This window comes from Capricornis sumatraensis, chromosome 2 (genome assembly GCF_032405125.1).
Source record: "Capricornis sumatraensis isolate serow.1 chromosome 2, serow.2, whole genome shotgun sequence".
Taxonomy (NCBI): domain Eukaryota; kingdom Metazoa; phylum Chordata; class Mammalia; order Artiodactyla; family Bovidae; genus Capricornis; species Capricornis sumatraensis.
This window is the reverse complement of record NC_091070.1, coordinates 126,515,638-126,534,082: the sequence shown is the minus strand read 5'-3', so window position 1 is coordinate 126,534,082 and position 18,445 is coordinate 126,515,638. Positions and strand designations below refer to the sequence as shown.

The window sequence follows — 18,445 nt, the reverse complement described above, 5'->3', positions numbered from 1 at the left end:
CCTATCAATAATTACTTCAGTGTAAATGTACTAAATGTTCCAATCAAATGACAGAAAGTGCTTTAATGGATAGAAATCAGGACCCATAAAAATGCTGCCAACAAGAGCTTCACTTCAGATGTAAACGCACAGACTGAAAGGGAAGGGATGGAAAACGGTATTCCATGCAATGGAAACAAAAAGAAAGCCAGGGTAGCAATACTTACATCGGGAAAAGTAGACAGTAAAACAAAGACTGTAACGAGACAAAGAAGGACATTATATAATGATGAAGCCTATAAATAAACACACGCTTTTATGGTTAGTCTATGACAAAGGCAAGAGTTACAGTGGGAAAAGACAGCCTTTTTAATAAATGGTGTTGGGAAAACTGGACAGCTCCATGCAAGATAATCAAAGTGGACTACTTTCTCACATCATATCCAAAAATAATACTTAAAATGTATTAAACACTTAAATATAAGACCTGAAACTATAACACTCCTAGAATAAAACAGAAACAACATGCTCTTTGGCATCAATCTTAGTAACTTTTTTTTGGTATCTGCTTCTTCATGTAAGAGAAACAAAAATGAACAAATGAGACTACAACAAACTAAAAAACATTTTGCATAGTGAAGGAAACTGTCAACAAATTATACATTGCAGTACTGAGTGGGAAAGGATATATGTGAACAATATATCAGATAAAGGGGTAATATCCAAAATATTCTTGCCTGGAGGGCTGCCGTCTAAGGGGTTGCAGAGTCGGACATGACTGAAGCGACTTAGCAGCAGCAGCAGCATCAAAAATATACAAAACATTCAAACAATTCACATCAAAAAGTTAAGCAACCCAATTAAGAAATGGACAGAGGACCTGAAAAAACTTTTTTTTTTCCCAAAGAAGGCATACATATAGGATAGGTAGCAGATACATGAAAAGATGCTCAGCATGACTAATCATTAGGTAAATGCCAATCAAAACCACGAGATGCAACCTCATGCCTATCAGAATGGTTATCATCAAAAAGATATCAAATAACAAGTGTTGGCAAGGATGTGGAGAAAAGGGAATCCTCATTCACGTTGATGAAATTGTAAATTGGGGCAGCCATTATGAAAAACAGCATAAAGGAAATTTAACAGAAACTACCATATGATCCAGCAACTTTACTTCTGGATACTTACCCAAAGAAAATAAAATTACTAATTTGAAAAATTATATCCACACCAATATTTGTTGCAGCATTATTTATAATAGCCAAGATATGAAAGTACCATATATTTAAATGCTCACTAATAGACAAATAGAAAAAAAGATGTGATATATATACACATATATATACACACATATATATATACACACACACAGAATATTCCTCAGCCATAAAAAAAGAAATCTTGTCATTTTCAACAACATGGATGAATCTGCTGCTGCTAAGTCACTTCAGTCGTGTCCGACTCTGTGCGACCCCATAGACGGCAGCCTACCAGGCTCCCCCGTCCCTGGGATTCTCCAGGCAAGAACACTGGAGTGGGTTGCCATTTCCTTCTCCAATGCATGAAAGTGAAAAGTGAAAGTGAAGTCGCTCAGTTGTGTCTGACTCTTACCGACCCCATGGACTGCAGCCACCAGGCTCCTCTGTCCATCTAGAGGGAATTATACTACGTAAAATAATTCAAAGAAAAGGCAATATTTTAAGTCACATATATAGAGTCTAAAAAACAAAACAATCAAAACAAAATGAAAATAGACTCAGATATAAAACACAAATGGGTGGTTGACCAAAAGGAAGGGACTGGGGGGATGGAATAGGTAAAGGGGGTTAAGAGATACAAACATCCAGTTATAAAATACATAAGGCACAGGAATGTAATGTAGGAATACAGTCAATAATACTGTAATAACTTTGTATGGGACAGATGGTTACTAGACTCATGGTGATCATTTCATAATGTATGAAATGATACAAAGTATCAAATACAAGTATCAAATATAAAAAATTTGATACAGGTATCAAATCTCTATGTGGTACAAATGAAACTAACATAATCTTGTAAGTCAATTATATTTCAGGTAAATAAAGGCTCTGTCACTGGAGGAAAATAACTGCTTGGCTAGGAGAGGAAATGAACATTTATGGTCTATGTAATCCTTATCACAGCACAGTAAGGAAGTATTTTAGGCTTTAAGGATAGGGAAGTTCAAGTTCAGAGAACTGGAAGACAGATAACTTGCTCAAAGTGGTAAGTGGCAGACTGAAGTTTCAGACTCAGATTTACCTGGTTCCAAAGTTGGTGCTCTTCCCTCTGTGCCTGTGGTTATCCTATTTTAACTTCTATCAGAACCACCAGGAAGACCGGTTAAGACACCAATTGATGACTCTACTCCCAGAGTTTCTCCATTAGTAAGTCTGGGATGGGCTGGGGTAGAGCAGCCGTCCCCAAACTTTCTGGCACCACAGAACAGTGTCATGGAAGACAATTTTTCCACAGATGGGGCAGGGGTAGATAGGGATGGTTTCTGGATGATTCAAGCGCATTATATTTATTGTGCACTTTATTTCTATTATTATTACATCAGTTCCACCTCAGATCATCAGGCATTAGACTCTGGAGGTTGGGGACCTCTGGAGTAGAGAATAGGTAGGTGCAGAGGGGAAGGGCCTACAAAGATAAGGGAAACCTGCTCTACAGAGGAGCGCTGTCTACTGAGAACAAATTGCTGACTCCACCCCGCAAATTTCTCCACTAGTACATCTGGGATGGAGCCCATGAATTTGCACTTATAACAAGTTCTCAGGTGTTGCCAGTGCTGACAGTCAAATAATCATGCTTTGAGAACCATTGCCCTATGCAGTTATTTCCCAAGTGAGCAGCATTGACCTCACCTGAGGGCCTGTTAAAACTGCACAATCTCAGGCTTCACAGCAGACCCAGTGAGACAGAATCTATATTTTAACAAGGTTCCTAAATAACTCACATGTACATTAAAGTTTGAGAAGCACTCCTACCACATGTCAGTTATGCACATTGCAGTACATTCTCTGACTGCAATGAACACAGTGTGCCATGAAATTTCTAAAGGATGACTATCAAAACTTGGTTGGTGGGCTCTAGGAAAGCTTTCCAGCATAGCTGAGGTGGATCTCAGAGGCTCTGAGGAAGGAGTTTGGTACTTTGAAAGAACTAATAGAAGGCCACAACGGGGGAAGTATAATGAGTCTGGAAAAGCGTGAGGGTAAAGAAGCAAATGGAGCCATGCCTTGCAGTCACACCAAGTCATCTGGATTTTATCCTAAGAGTATTAAGAAGGGTGCCCAAATGATCCCCTTAGCCAGCAGCAGGCTGGTAAGAAAAGAACCTTCATCAGTAGCATCTGCCAATTTCTATGGCAGAAGAACTCCAAGCATGACTGACTGCAAACTGGTTGTGATTTAGTCGCTAAGTCATGTCCAACCTTTCTGTGACCCCACGGACTGTAGCCATCCAGGCCTCTCTGTCCATGGGACTTCCAACAATAGTGGAGTGGACTGCCATTTCCTTCTCCAGGAGATCTTCCTGACCCAGGGACTGAACCCGACTCTCTAGCACTGCAGGTGAGTTCTTTACCACTGAGCCACCATGGAAGCTTGCCAACTACAAGCTAGTGATGGCTTAACAGCGGCTCATATAATTCTTCTCACGAGCCTATACGAGTTGACTCTAGCAAAGCATTGCCTTGGTTTATCCCTGTGTGCCCTGAAGCCCTTCATGTTGAGATAGTTTGTATACCAAATAGCAGTTACATGGTGGCTGGAAATCGGTAACTTCAGTCAACCAGGAATACATAAAACTCTAACTGGCTCTGGCAGACTTATTTCCAAGTCCGTTTTACCTTTGTGAGAGGCTGAGACTTGGGCTTGGAACTCAGCAAATAGTGAGGTAGCCTCACTTTCTGTTTTCTTGCTTGTCCTGCCACATCCTGCAGCATTGACTGGGTTGGGATTTTCAGAGGCATACACGATTCTGATTCTGTTAGAGAGAACACTGAAATTACACCATGTGATATTGTTTCCAAAGACATCCAAGGTCATACCAGGGGGCAGAAGAACACAGAACCTAACTTGGGACATTTTCTTTTCTTCTTAAAAAGCTTGTGTACTCTCTGCGGCGCCATGGACTGTAGCCTGCCAGGCTTCTCTGTCCATGGAAATTTCCAGGCAAGAATACTGGAGTGGGTTGCCATTTCCTACTCTAGGGGATCTTCCGGATCCAGGGATCAAACCAGTGTCTTCTGTATCTCCTGCATTGGCAGGCAGATTCTTTACACTAGCACCACCTGGGAATTCCCTTATAGGAATAAAGGCTTTTATTAATTCAATTGTTTGATCTACATTTTACAACAAGATTTTACCTAATATTAGTTCTCAGAATAATCCTATGAGATAAGCAGGGCAGATGCTATTCACATCATGTTTTTTAAATAAATGAGAAAAATCAGATTCTAAGAAATCGAGTGACTTGCCTATAAATCAACAAGGTACGGTTCAATAAAATGTTGACTCTCAGAGATTTCTTAAAACTAATGAGTATAAAAATCTTAAGAATTTCTTTGTTTCAACTAGTAAGTTTATAGTTTGAAAAGGGGGTAGAGTTATCATGGATAAATTAAGCCAGGAAATTAAATCCCCAGATCACTAAGTCTGGTGAAGGAATGAGCCAAAGTAGATACTCTACATAGCTGCAGTTGCGTGTATGTCTCTAAATATCCAGGAGGTTTAATAAAAATTGTGCTTTAGGTCACCTTTTTAAAACATCCTTTCTTGAGTTTGAATCATCAAGAGAGGAAAGGGAAGGAAACCAACGTCTGAGTGTCCACTGTCTGCAGGCAAGCACCACATGTACGTTAACCATGCACTGTCTGTATGTATGTCTCCTGCATTGCAGGCAGGTTCTTTACCATCTGAGCCCCCAGGGAAGCCCCAGCATTTCACTCGTTCTCAAGTCCTCAAAGCCAACACAGGCCCTTGACCAAGATGTTTCCTGAAGCTAACAGGGATGACCCTATCTTATCCGCAGGGTTATGGGTCTGGAAGAATTAGAATTTTTAACCCCTCTGGACATGTCCCTGCCACATGGCTATAGCTCGTTCTTTGTAGGAGAGGACAAAACCACACAGGGACGAGCAGGGATGTGACAACATGGAGAAAGCCCAGGAAGACAGGCAATCAGATGCAAGCACTCTCGTGAAAAGCCTGCGTGAATGCGTCCAGTCATCCCTAGGCTAGCACTTCCCTGGGCTACTTTTCTTCGATTTGAGCATTAACAAGCACCATCCCATCCCGTGTTTTGTTGTTCAATGAGTTTGAGTTTCAGTTCTCAAACTGAAGAGCCCTTACTAAGTCCACAAGGAACACACTCCCAATAGTGTGAGATACTAGAAGACGTTTCTTGGTCTCTGCCCCTGGCTCCTGGCACAGTGTTCCCAAATCTCTTTTAATTTCCTAAATGATAAGAGTACCAGGAGCATCTTTTGATATTTGGTCCTTGCTCCTGATTCTGATACAGAGCTCCTAAATCCCTTGGAATTTCTTGGGGGATAGCAGTTTCTTCTGATCTGAATTAAGTGACTTTTGGTGGGCTCCTGGATAGCTTCAGGATGGGGACTGGTCATCAGGAAAACCAAGCCATGATGAGAAGCTTGGAAATTGCAGCCTCACTGAAGAAGATGGGATACGGGGATGGAGTTCATTATGTCCACATGATGAAGTCTCCACAAAAATCCTACAGCATGGAGTTTGGAGAGTTTCCAAGCTGGTGAGCACATGCCAGGAGGGTGCTGCACCCCAGTCCCACAGGGACAGAAGCCACTGCTAGAGCATTCCAGACCTGGAGCTGCGTACCTCTCCCTACATCTATTCATCTGTGCCATTTATCATGTCCCTTATTATATAATAATATCTGAGTTCTGTGAATTGTTCTAGCAAATTAGGGAAGCATAAGAGGAGGTCATGGGAACCCCACTTTATAGCTGACTGGTTACAAGCACAAGTGACAACCTGGACCTGCAATTAGCATCTGAAGTGGATGATGGGGAGCCTTGTGAGACCGAGCCTTTAGCTTATAGAGTCTGTGCTACTCTGGTTAGTTTAAGGACTGAATTCTAGGACACCCAGTTGGTGTTGTAGAATTGCTTGGTGTAATAAAAGTTCACACATATCTGGTCACAGAAGTGCTCTGTATGAGTTGCGAGTTTTTCCTACACAGCTACCCAGTGTGTCCCCAATTCATCTGTGCATCTTAATCCCCTGGGCTGACTCTGGAAAAATAGGGATTCCCTAGCCACATGCCAGATAAGCTGTATTTCAGGCCCGAACAGAATCAGAATCTCCAGTGATGGAGATCATTGATCAGTGTTCTAATATATTTACTCTCTTTTGTCACTTTTGCCTACATAGACAGCAATCATGATGGCCTGATGCATCCTCTTGTTTGTATTTCTTACCATATGCTTATTTCTGTCTTATAGGAATGCATTTTATCAGTCTGATGGGGACCAAACAATCGTTCATTCTGTTATTATTAATAGTAAATGCTGATATGGAGTTTCTCATGAGTTAGGCACTGCTGTAAGCATTTTACATATATTAAATTTAATCCTCACAACACTGTGATGTATATAACATTATATCCTCTTTATAGAAGAGAAAACAGGAAGATATAGAGGGGTTAAAGATCATGTCACTGCGACTTCGGTCCAGTGGCTAGAATTCCACACTTCCACTGCAGGGGGTGTGGGTTCAATCCCTGGCACAGGAACTAAAAGCTATTTGTAGCTCGGCCAAAAATAAATAAATCAATGATTGAAAAATTAAAGAGTGGATATATGTTATGTAGGGCTTCCCTGGTGTCTTATATGGTAAAGAGTCCAATTTCAGTGCAGGAGACATGGGTTCAATCCCTGGGTTGGGAAGATCCCCTGAAGAAGGGAATGGCAACCCACTCCAGTATTCTTGCCTGGGAAATCCCATGGATGGAGTATCCTGGGGGGCTACAGTCCATTGGGTTGCAAAGAGTCAGACACAAGTGAGGGACTAACACTTTAACTTTCATATGTATATATATAATTGATTCACTTTGCTATACACCTGAAACTAACATAACATTATAAATCAACTATACTCCAATAAAAATTTTTTAAAAAGAGCATGCTTACTGTAACACAGTTATTATATGAGGGGTGAGGTAGAGCCTTAACATAAGTTATTATATAAGTCATATTAGATACCTGTCATTATCTAAGACATATAATTATATATAAGTCATTGTCAGTATATAAGTCATAGTTATTATATAAGGAGTTAGGTGAGCCTTAGCTCTGCTTTTTACCAGGTGTGTTTCAGTCGCTCAGTCGTATTCAACTCTTTGTGACCCCATGGACTGGGGCCTGCCAGGTTCCTCTGTCTATGGAATTCTCCAGGCAAGAATACTGGAGCGGGTAGCTAGTCCCTTCTGCAGGGGATCTTTCCAACCCAGGCATCGAACGCAATACCACCACCCATAATAGATGAATTACTATTCACTGAGCCTACCTAGGGCTTCCCTACAGATGGGGATAGAAGAGGGGGTATTTGAGGGGCTTGAAGCAGCAGCTGGTCATCAACTGATACAGAGGAATTTTAGTATTTGAACAGCTTGGATGGTCCAACTAGTGGTATCATCTGAAATTATGGCCAGACTTCACACAACTGAAGAACCAATAATGGTTCCCTCCCTGTTTCTATGCTGAAGTCAACCGCAGTATTTATGCACAATAATGTTGTTTTTATTTTTTTTACTTCCTCTCAGAGGATGGCTTTATTTACGTCGTCTCTGAGCATGGCTTCCCTGTAGGTGGGGCGCATTTCTTTGTTCACTGACTCTAAGCTCGGTCTTAGGACTTGCTCTGACCCACAAATGTGTGTCTAAGTGGCTGAGCCAGTTCTGAGCAGAGGCTGCGAGGGGCCTCACGGCATCCGTCACATCAATTCATGGCAAATAGATGGGGAAACAATAGAAACAGTGACAAATTTTACTTTGGGGGGGTTCCAAAATCACTGCAAATGGTGACTGCAGCCATGAAATTAAAAGATGCTTGTTCCTTGAAAGAAAAGCTATGACCAGCCTAGACAGCATCTTAAAAAGCAGAGACATTACTTTCTCAACAAAGGTCTGTCTAGTCAAAGCTATGGTTTTTCCAGTAGTCATGTACGGATGTGAGAGTTGGACCATTAAGAAAGCTGAGCACTGAAGAATTGATGCTTTTGAACTGTGATGTTGGAGAAGACTCTTGAGAGTCCCTTGGACTGCAAGGAGATCCAACCAGTCCAGCCTAAAGGAAATCAGTCCTGAATATTCATTGGAAGGGCTGATGCTGAAGCTGAAACTCCAATACTTTAGCCACCCAATGCAATAACTGACTTATTGGGAAAGACCTTGATGCTGGGAAAGATTGAAGGCAAGAGCAGAAGGGGATGACAGAGGATGAGATGGTTGGGTGGCATCATCGACTCTATGGACACAAGTTTGAGTAACCTCTGGGAGTTGGTGATGGACAGAGAAGCCTGGCATGCTGCAGTTCATAGGGTCGCAGAGTCAGACAACGACTGAGCGACTGAACTGACTGAGAGGGGCAGCCCACAGTCCACCTCTCCTGAGCTCCAACCCTTTGGCCTGAAGGCAGCCAGCCGCAGAGGGAGGGGCCCCTTCAATGTGGGAGGGGAATACACCCAAGCCCTCCCTGCTGCTGCTGGTGTGCTGGAAAAGAGCTTAACAACTGCCTCCCTGGAGAAAAACTGTCCTACTTGGTATACTTTGCACATTTGTGGCATTTGCTGATTTCTCACTGTGGCTGACTCAAGCTCTCAATGTGGTGTCACTGAACGTGGGGCTGGGATGAGAGAGCGCCATCAGCTCTCAAGGGCCTGGTGCCAAGCCCAGAACATGCCTCCTGCAGTCTGGAGAAGGCTGCACAGTTGGCCCACAGCCCCTGAAACTGGTTTATGTCACCATAGGATTTTTTACAGTGTTATCACAGTGAATGCTGTCAAATTCATTTTTATTTCATCAAATCTAAATCTCCTCTAGCTGATTCTACCGTATTTTCCAAGCACTTCTTGTACTATTACCAAATAAGAATAATCTACTTACGTTTGTTTCCAGTTCATTTCCACTCAAGCTTTGAACACATTCTTTCCTTTCTTTCTTTTTTTTTTTTTTTTTCAGTATAAAATACTCTTTTCTGCTCCCTACATCTGGAGGGCAGTATAATAAACTACAGAGAATTCGGAGTCAAAAAACTCATTTTCTGGCCTTGGCAGAGTCCCAGATTTTCAATGTTGCTTGACTTTCTCTAGGTTTCAGTTTCCTCAAGTGAAATGAGGGCTGTCTCAGGTGATTCCATTTTTAATCTTAAAATCTATGCAACTCTATTTATTCTTTAAGACCACCTCTCCCATAAAACTTTCCCCGCTGCTTGTGTTAATCTCTTCCTACTCTGAACTTCTTTAAACTTTATTGTTTATATTAAAATTTAATTTACCACTTATAGTGGAATCACATCATTGTCTCTATTAGTTCAAGTATTTCAGTATGTAGGGGTGCTGGAAGAAAAGCTACGACAAACCTAGACAGCATATTAAAAAGCAGAGACATTACTTTGCCAACAAAGGTCCATATAGTCAAAGTTATGTTTTTTTCAATAGTCATGTATGGATGTGAGAGTTGGACCATAAAGAATGCTGAGTGCAAAGAACTGTTGCTTTTGAAGTGTCATGTTGGGGAAGACTCTTGAGAGTCCCTTGGGCTGCAAGGCGATCCAGTCAGTCAGTCCTAAAGGAAATCAACCCTGAATAATCATTGGAAGGACAGATGCTGAAGCTGAAGCTCCAATACTTGGGCCACCTGATGTGAAGAGCTGACTCGTTGGAAAAGACCCTGATGCTGGGAAAGATTGAAGGCAGGAGGAGAAGGGGATGATGGAGGATGAGATGGTTGGATGACATCACCGACTCAATGGACATGTTTGAGCAAGCTCCGGGAGTTGGTGAAGGACAGGGAAGCCTGGCATTCTGCAGTCCCTGGGGTCTCAAAGTGTCCAGCGTGACTGAATGACTGAACAGCAACATAAGGGGTGCTGTAGGTTTTTCTCTAGTTTTAAAACATTTTTTTCCTCCTTCAACCACTCCCATTCTTTTGAAGCTCATGCCATCAGACTATTTTATTACTAATACCTATGACATCTCCAAGTAGTTGTCAATCACTGACTACCTCAAACATTTCCTTGATTCACTGCAGTTCCAACACCTTAGTCGGTCTTCCCCTTCATCTATCTTGGTGACATCCCCGGATAACTCTGTCCTCCCTGATTTTTCCATCACCCTGTTTCTTCATCTTTTCCTCTTCTCCACCTCAGAAACTCCCAGGGTCATATCTTTGCCCTTGCCAACACCAATCATTTTACCACTTTCCAAACCTCTGTTTTAAGCTTCCCTCTCTAGATCACCATCTTATTACTCTATCATATCTGCTGAGCAATTATTTGACCTCCTGAGAGCTCCAGTCAACAGACACTGTCACTTTAACCAATAAGTCACACCTTCTTGCTTTGCTTTCCTGTTTCTCTGGAATGGGTTTTCTGTGCTCTCATTACATCCACTCCTTTGACGTCACACTCGTTCACCTTCCCAATACTGACCCACAACCCTCCTGCCCATGTACCTGATTCTCTCTCCTCTCTCCTGCCACTGTGGATGAGGTGACCCTACTCACATCCAAGGTGAACTCTGTCATTCAGTTCAGTTCAGTTGCCCTGTCGTGTCCGACTCTATTTGACTCCATGCACTGCAGCATACCAGGCCTCCCTGTCCATCACTAACTCCTGGAGTCTACTCAAAGTCATGTCAATTGAGTCGGTGATGCCATCCAACCACCTCATCCTCTGTCCTCCCCTTCTCCTCCCGCCTTCAATCTTTCCCAGCGTCAGGGTCTTTTCAAATGAGTCAGTTCTTCACATCAGGTGGCCAAAGTATTGGAGCTTCAGCTTCAGCATCAGTCCTTCCAATGAATATTCAAGACTGATTTCCTTTAGGATGGACTGGTTGGATCTCCTTGCAGTCCAAGGGACTCTCAAAAGTATCCTCCCACACGATAGTTCAAAAGCATCAATTATTCGGCACTCAGCTTTCTTTATAGTCCAACTCTCACATCCATATATGACTGGAAAAACCATAGCTTTGACTCAGGGTCTGCCCCAAAGGTCATGGTCTCTCAGCTTTTTTACACTTTGCTGTCCTGCAATTATGTTCCCTTCTCCTGCATCATAAGTTCTCTCTTGATGCAGAATTATCATCATTTAGCAAATCAACATGTTCTACTAGTATGTCTAATTAAAAGTATTTTTAACTGGCTGTGCTGGGTCTTAGTTGCAGCACGCAGGATCTTCATTACCACATATGGGATCTTTAGTTGAGGCAAGTAAACTCTTAGCTGTGGCATGTGGGATCTGGCTCCCTGACCAGGGATCATACCTGGGACCGCCGCATTTGGAACATGGAGTCTTAGCCACTGGACCACCAGGGAAGTCCCTACTATGTCTAATTTAAAACAAAACCGAAAACCTCTCACTTAGTAACACAGCTCCCTCCACCTGCAGTCTTTCTTCTTTATTTTTTCAACAAAGCTCTTGGTCCCAGCTGTCCATTCCTGCTGCTGCTCTTGATTCCTCCTTAGCCATTCTATACATAGCGGCTCCAGTTGGCTTCGGTCTCCTCTGTGCCTTGGGGCTTCTCCTGTCTAGATCACCAGTGACCACAATCGTATCCAATTCCACGGTTATTTTTTATCTTCCTCAACTTTTCAGGGGCATTTAATATATTCAAAACACTCAGTGATTTTCGCGTTCCCATTTTTCGCCTATTTTGCTGGCTTTCTCTTCGTAGTTGCCTTTACTGGCTCCTCCTCTGCCTGATTTTACATTCCAGAGTTTGCCATAGGGCAGTGGTCGTGAACGCATGAGCCTGTATCAGTGACATCAACACCACCTGGAAACTTGTTGCAACTACCAATTCTCAGCCTCATAACTGGTCACATTAGTTAACCCAGGAATCCCCTTGATTCTTCTTCTGTTTCAGCCCCACATCTGATCAACAAGCAAGCCCTGCTGGCTTTACCTCTGATCTCACACACACACACACACACACACACACACATACATATATACACTGGATATATTTCCAATTAATTTGCTTCTCACCACCTCTGCCTTGAGCCCCTAGTCCAGATCTCTGTCCACGCTCACAAATATCCTCTGTTGCTTCCTCCCTGCTTCCATTTCCTCCAGTCCTCCCCTTTCCCTTCTCATGAGCCACTATCCACACAGTTGCCAGAGGGATCTTTTTTAAAACATAAGCTTGTCATGTAATGACCCTGCTGCTCAAAACCTTCTGGTGGGGTTTGACTACAACTTCTCTCTGAATGATAGCTCAGTAAAGGATCCACCTGCAAAGCAGGAGACCCTGGTTTGATTTCTGGGTCAGAAGGACCCGCTGGGGAAGGGATAGGCTACCCACTCCAGTATTCCTGAGCTCTGTGGCTCAGCTGGTAAAGAATCCACCTGCAAATATGGGAGACCTGAGTTCGATCCCTGGGTTGGGAAAACCCCCTGGAGAAAGGAAAGGCTACCCCCTCCAGTATTCTGACCTAGTGAATTTCATGGACTGTATAGTCCATGGGGTTGCAAAGAGTCGGACATGACCGAGCCATTTTCACTTTCACCTCTTAGAATAAAACTCAAAACTCCTCACGGGATCTTACTGCAGCCTCTCTCTCTGACCTCATCTTCCTCTGACTGTTCCAATGCCCATTTTCTTCCAGGTCCGTGCCTTCTTTTTATTTCTATTTCCTCTCCTCTAAGGGCCTTCATGTTTGCTGTTCCCACTTCCTGGAATATTCCTTTCCCTCAGTCTTCGCATGGCTGCCTCCTTCTTGTCTCTGTTGTCTCAGCTCAAGTGTCCCTTCACAGAAGGGCCTTCTAATCCTCTAACTGAGTGGTATCTCTCTCCCCAGATACTCTCCATACATTATACTGTTACATTATGTGACACCGCTTAATATTATCTGAACTTATTTGTTTACTTATTGTCTAGGTCTGCTCATAGTATGTTCAGCTGCATATGACGTTAGCTTAATTGCTGTATTCCCATGCCTAAAACAGTGCCTGACATTGAGTAAGTGAAGTGAAAGTCACTCAGTCATGTTTGACTCTTTGCCAGTCCATGGACAGTAGGCTGCCAGTCTTCTCTGTCCATGGAATTCTCCAGGCAAGAATACTGGAGTGGGTTGCATTTCTGTCTCTAGGGGGCAATGAGTAAGTCACCTCCTAAATGAACAACCCACACAAGAGACATAAGATTAGAGTCAGGAAAGCAAAAGGACTTGCATAAAGTAAATCTCTTAGTTCTGACTCATAAATGAAGCAAGATGTTGCTTCTGTAAGAGGTAACTAAGACCCATCAGCTGATCCTCACCTCACTTTCAAAATGGAACATGCCCACAGGAATCAGGGAGTGCAAATTTATCTATACCATTTAAATTATCCCTCCTTCCTTCCTTTCCTTTCTCCCTTCCTTTCTTTCTTTCCCAATCATATTTAGTTCAGCTGACTTCAGTGAAATCAGTGTAATGTGACTCCACAGGAACTAGATATTATTCTGCAGTATTCCACACTTGAGTTTCCGCTACCCCAATAAGATGACACGCTATGTAAGACAGATGTTTCTCTTCCAGCACCTGCAGGCCAAAGAAGTATTGAAATCATAGGTAAATCTAAGTCCAACTACCAAGCCACTCATGGCTCAGCGAAGCTACTAGGTTCCTGACTTTCAGTAAATCACACAAACTCTTAGAACCACGAGGCATAAAATAATAAATGAATCAAAATAAACTGAAGAAATAAAATAACAAATCTCAAAAATTTGTCATTTCTTTCCGTCAATCTGGGACTTGTAGTCATTCTCAAAATATTTTTTGAGATACTCTGATGTGCTAAGAAACCTTACAAAGTCCTGCAGGTTCATGACCCATGACCCACTAGGATTTTTTTCTGTAACTGCCAACCATGCCCCAAGGGCCATCTCCCGTACTCCAAAAAGACATGATGTTCAGTTTTCAGAAGCAGTGAGATAAAGCAATAGACTGCCATACCTTTGATAGATACTGTTAAATTTTCAGTGTGCTTATGGCTAGGAGGCTCCTTGGTATCTTCAAGGTTCTCTGATTTTGAAACACTAAGTATATCTGAGGATTCCTGTTTTGAAACTTTATTTTTCTGGGAATCTGAAATAAAAACCCAAACAAATAATTTAAAGTGATACTTTGGACAGTGAAACAATGACTACTAATGTTTGTACTTCAATGAACAAGGTGCTTTCCCCCTACACTCTTTAAAGAGAGTAAATGGAAGCAAGCCATTAAGAGCCAGGATTTTTCATTATATGATACAATGTTTGCCATTAACAAACAGGATAGTGTCTGTAAGACTCACTCCCAAGGAACTAGCTGGTTCTTTCTGGGCCTTATGACCAGAGAGTAGTTGTTATCTTGGGTTATGAAACAGAGACCAGGTAATTCAATCTACTTTTACCTGGCAAGAGTAACTGAATTATCATTTCTTTTTAAAAAAAGTTTCCAATCTTAAGTCCATTTATTACTCTGAAAATGTAGCTCTGTATTAAAATGTGCTCTAAGAAATCAGTGCAATATGAAACAAATTTTAAATATATTTATTTCAAGGACTGGGGATGCAAATACATTTGAACTTGTGTGTGTGCCAACCCTAGTTCAATGGTGGCAACTGCCTGAAGGACCATGCTGAAAATATTGTGGCCTTGGCCCCCTTTCAATGGAAAGATAAGCTTGACTGGTTAGTGTCATCTGCCCAGGGTGCCTTCATCCCTGACTGGGCTCCATCACGTCTGCGAGTTCTTGTTCCAGCCTTAATCTTTGCTTTGCAAATGCTGCGGTAATCAGGTGTTTTCCTTGGCTGTCCTTATTTCAGGCAGCCAACCTCATGGTATTGCATTGTACAGCAGAAAATCCCTCTGTCTGGTTATTCTAACAACCCAGTTTATTCAAGAGAACAACTAAATTTCATTTCATCCCTAAATTCTTCACCATGCATCTCCTGAAATGAAGACATGTCCACTACATGTTTACTACGCCATCACCATACCCAAGAAAACTTACAGTAATCCCACAATACCCTTTCATAGTCCCTAAATCAGACTCAGCTAACTGCTCTGAAATATCTTCTATAGCTGTTTCTTTCTCAATCCAGCCATCTAAAATATATGTATTACAAGTAGTTTTCACGTCTCTTATGTCTCTTTTAATACAGAACAATCACCTCATCTTTTAACATTTTTAAAATGACATTGACTTCTTTGAAGAGTTCATCAGTTGTCTTATAAAATGTCTACATTCTGGATTTCTTGGCTTTTTTCCTTTTGATGAAATTCTGGCTAAAGATTTTTGGCAAGAATTCTACACAGGTCCTAGGAACTCTGTATTGTGCTACTGGTCTTGCAATTGGTAGGAGCTTGATCACCTGATTAAGGTTGAAATGCCACCTTCCTCCATTCATTCACCTTATAATTAGTAGGCAATATGCGAGGTGATACTTTGAGACCATATGAATGCCCCATTCTTCAACAACCTTTCAATACTCCCATGATTTTTATGTTTAGTTGGGTCTTCTCAATACTTTTAGGCAAATTTTAAGCATACAGGGTGAAAAATAAATTTTATTTACAGCTTAGCTTCCTCGTATAACTCAGCCAAATCTGTAATACGTAGGTCACAGTGGGTTATATAATTAGCTATTACTGAGACAAAAAGTGGTAGGACACTGGCTATGTTCTACAAGAGCAGGAATAAGAGCTACATGAACACACACCTGGAGGAAGATTGGATGTATCTTGAGCGGCTTCTTTGCTTGCATCCTCATCTTTCTTTGTAAAAGGAGGCAAGTTTTTGGAAAGGGTGTCCAGATAATTAAACTTAAAGGAAAAACCAAAGACTTATTTTAGACTTAACTCATGGCCGAAAGGCAAATGCTACAAGCACACTGAGTTGGTGAGCAGAGATTAAAGCATGTTTTTTAGGGCTCTGGGGAAAAGGTTTGTAAACTACAAGTTTTTCAGAAGAGTAACTTAATTCTAGATTTTGTTCTCCATAATTTCCCATACTTTCTTGTCAGGCCACCTGTGGTAAATAATAGCATTTGGAATTTTCACAGAAGCACAGGGAGTTCTGAACACATGACAATACTCCTTTTGCTTTAGAGTTTCAAGATTTCGTAGAAGAGGTGAAATATGTTCTCCTTCCATGGACTTCCCAGAACTTCTAATCTCTTAGCGTTGCTTCAGCAGCTGATGAGTGAGGACATTTTAACAGAATAAAAATTTCAAAATGGGATTTATCAGAGGGTAATCATCAATTGGGAGAATTCAATCCCCCAAAAGGGCTTAAAATAGAGGTGGGAGAATGTAATTAATAGTGCTAATGCAAGGCAGGGAGGTGGAGCTATAGTAATACATTGGCAAAGACCCTCCGTCTCATATGCTTGTGAAAGCATGGACTTGAAGAGTATGGGCTAGTCAGTTGGGTTGATGGTTGAAGCAGGGAAGAAGCAACATCACGACAGGCAGGTTACATTAATAGTGCAGGCATTGTACCAATTCTTACGAGGACTCATTCAGTTACATTCAATTACCTGAGACTGATAAAGCTTGCTCAGTTCAGATTTGAAGTAGGGTGATATTGCCTTGCTCCTAATTTCCTTTAGATAGTTCTGTGTTTTTTCAATTTCCTTCCTGGTAGATATTTCCACAATGATGCAAAAGATGACAAAGAATATTTTAAAATGTTATTTGCTTGTGTTTCAGCTCTAAATCCCACAGAAAGTACAGTTCCCAAACAGTAAGACTGATAAGAATTAACTCAGGCATTTTTTTCTGTCAAATTGTTTTAGTTCATTTTCTGCTTCTTCTAGAATCGGTCACACTTCCTACATTGGAAATTAGACTTTCAAGTAAGCTAGGAAATAATGACACCAGCTTGTTGTTTGGTTTTACAGTTGATCTCAGAAGGCTACAAATCACACGTTGACCTTTTTGCCTGTCTTTCCAGTTCTCTGAAGTTTGATAGTTAGATTCTACTGATTTCCAACATTTCAGTAGCAATGGTAATAAACATGGAAACTTGGGGAATGAATGGCTTATGAATAATAAGATTAATGATCACAAAGTAAAATAAAAATAATCACAAGAATCCTGCTAGCGATCTTTCCAATATTAGAACCTGTATTGAGGGGAAGGCAATGGTCTAACTAAAAAAGCTAAAAGGTATGCTTCCCAGCCTTCCTTAAATATATGGATAGCCAGTAAGATGCAAACTGAAGTCACTGGATAGGACTTCAGAAAGCTTTCAGAGAGGTCTCCGTTGGAAGGTTTTCCCTTTGTCCTTGCCTCAACTCTTTCCCTACTATTTGGAATATGAATGAAATGGCTGTAGTTGCAGCAGTCATCTTGCACCTATGAAGCAAACTTGAGGATGGAAATCATGTGCCAAGAATGATGAAGCAGAAAAAAGAAAAGAATGTTAGTTCCCGATGGTGCTGTGGCACTGCTTGCCAGGGATTACCCACCTCTGACTTCTTTTACCTTAGGAAAAATAAACTTCTTTCTTGCAAAAGTACTGATTGGGGGGTTGTTTGTTAAATGTAGCTGAACCTAACCCTATCTGAAATAATTTTCATTTTTCAGTGCTGACTGCATCCCAGGAAAAGTTTGCAAAGTACTTTACATTTACATTTTATTGGTCGAAAAAATCAAGGCATATAGAAGTTAAATAAATGTGCATGTGAGTTTTAGTCACTAGGTTGTATCTAACTTTTATTGCAACCCCATGCACTGTTGTCTGCCAGGCTCCTCTGTCCATGGCATTTCCCAGACAAGAATACTGGAGTGGGCTGCCATTTCCTTCTCTAGGGAATCTTCCCAACCCAGGGATAGAACCCAGGTCTCCTGCACTGCAGGCAGATTCTTTACCACTGATCTATCAGGGAAGCCCACGTAGAAGTTAAGTAACCTACCCTAAATCACGTCACCAGTAAGAGGTGAAGTCTGAATTAAAACTCAGGTAGTATGCCCTTGAGCCAGCGATATTGATTAGCGCCCATGCAAGTCAGCAGTTAGTGAACTGACAGAAGTCTTAGACATTAGGCAATCTAATCATCCTCATTTTATAGATAAGCAAACTGAAATCCTGAAGTCAATTTTACTGAAGTAAAATAGCCAGCTGGCATCATACAGTCTGCAGATAATCAAATGGAAGCTGATTCTAGGTCTGCTGCCTTTAAGACTAGTGCTTTTTCTCTTAAACT

The 18,445-nt window shown here is 41.6% G+C and overlaps 1 protein-coding gene across 1 annotated transcript in view; it reads right to left on the bottom strand.

The window, feature by feature from the left end:
• SPAG17 (sperm associated antigen 17) overlaps window positions 1–18,445 on the bottom strand; it is a 250,892-nt gene that overhangs the window by 10,383 nt on the left and 222,064 nt on the right. Inside the window, exons 41-44 of the mRNA XM_068966033.1 lie at window positions 16,775–16,874; window positions 15,956–16,058; window positions 14,206–14,337; window positions 3,860–3,996 (exon numbers count right to left, since the gene is read on the bottom strand). Coding sequence (XP_068822134.1) covers window positions 3,860–3,996; window positions 14,206–14,337; window positions 15,956–16,058; window positions 16,775–16,874 — 472 coding nt within the window. The remainder of the gene's footprint in view (window positions 1–3,859; window positions 3,997–14,205; window positions 14,338–15,955; window positions 16,059–16,774; window positions 16,875–18,445) is intronic.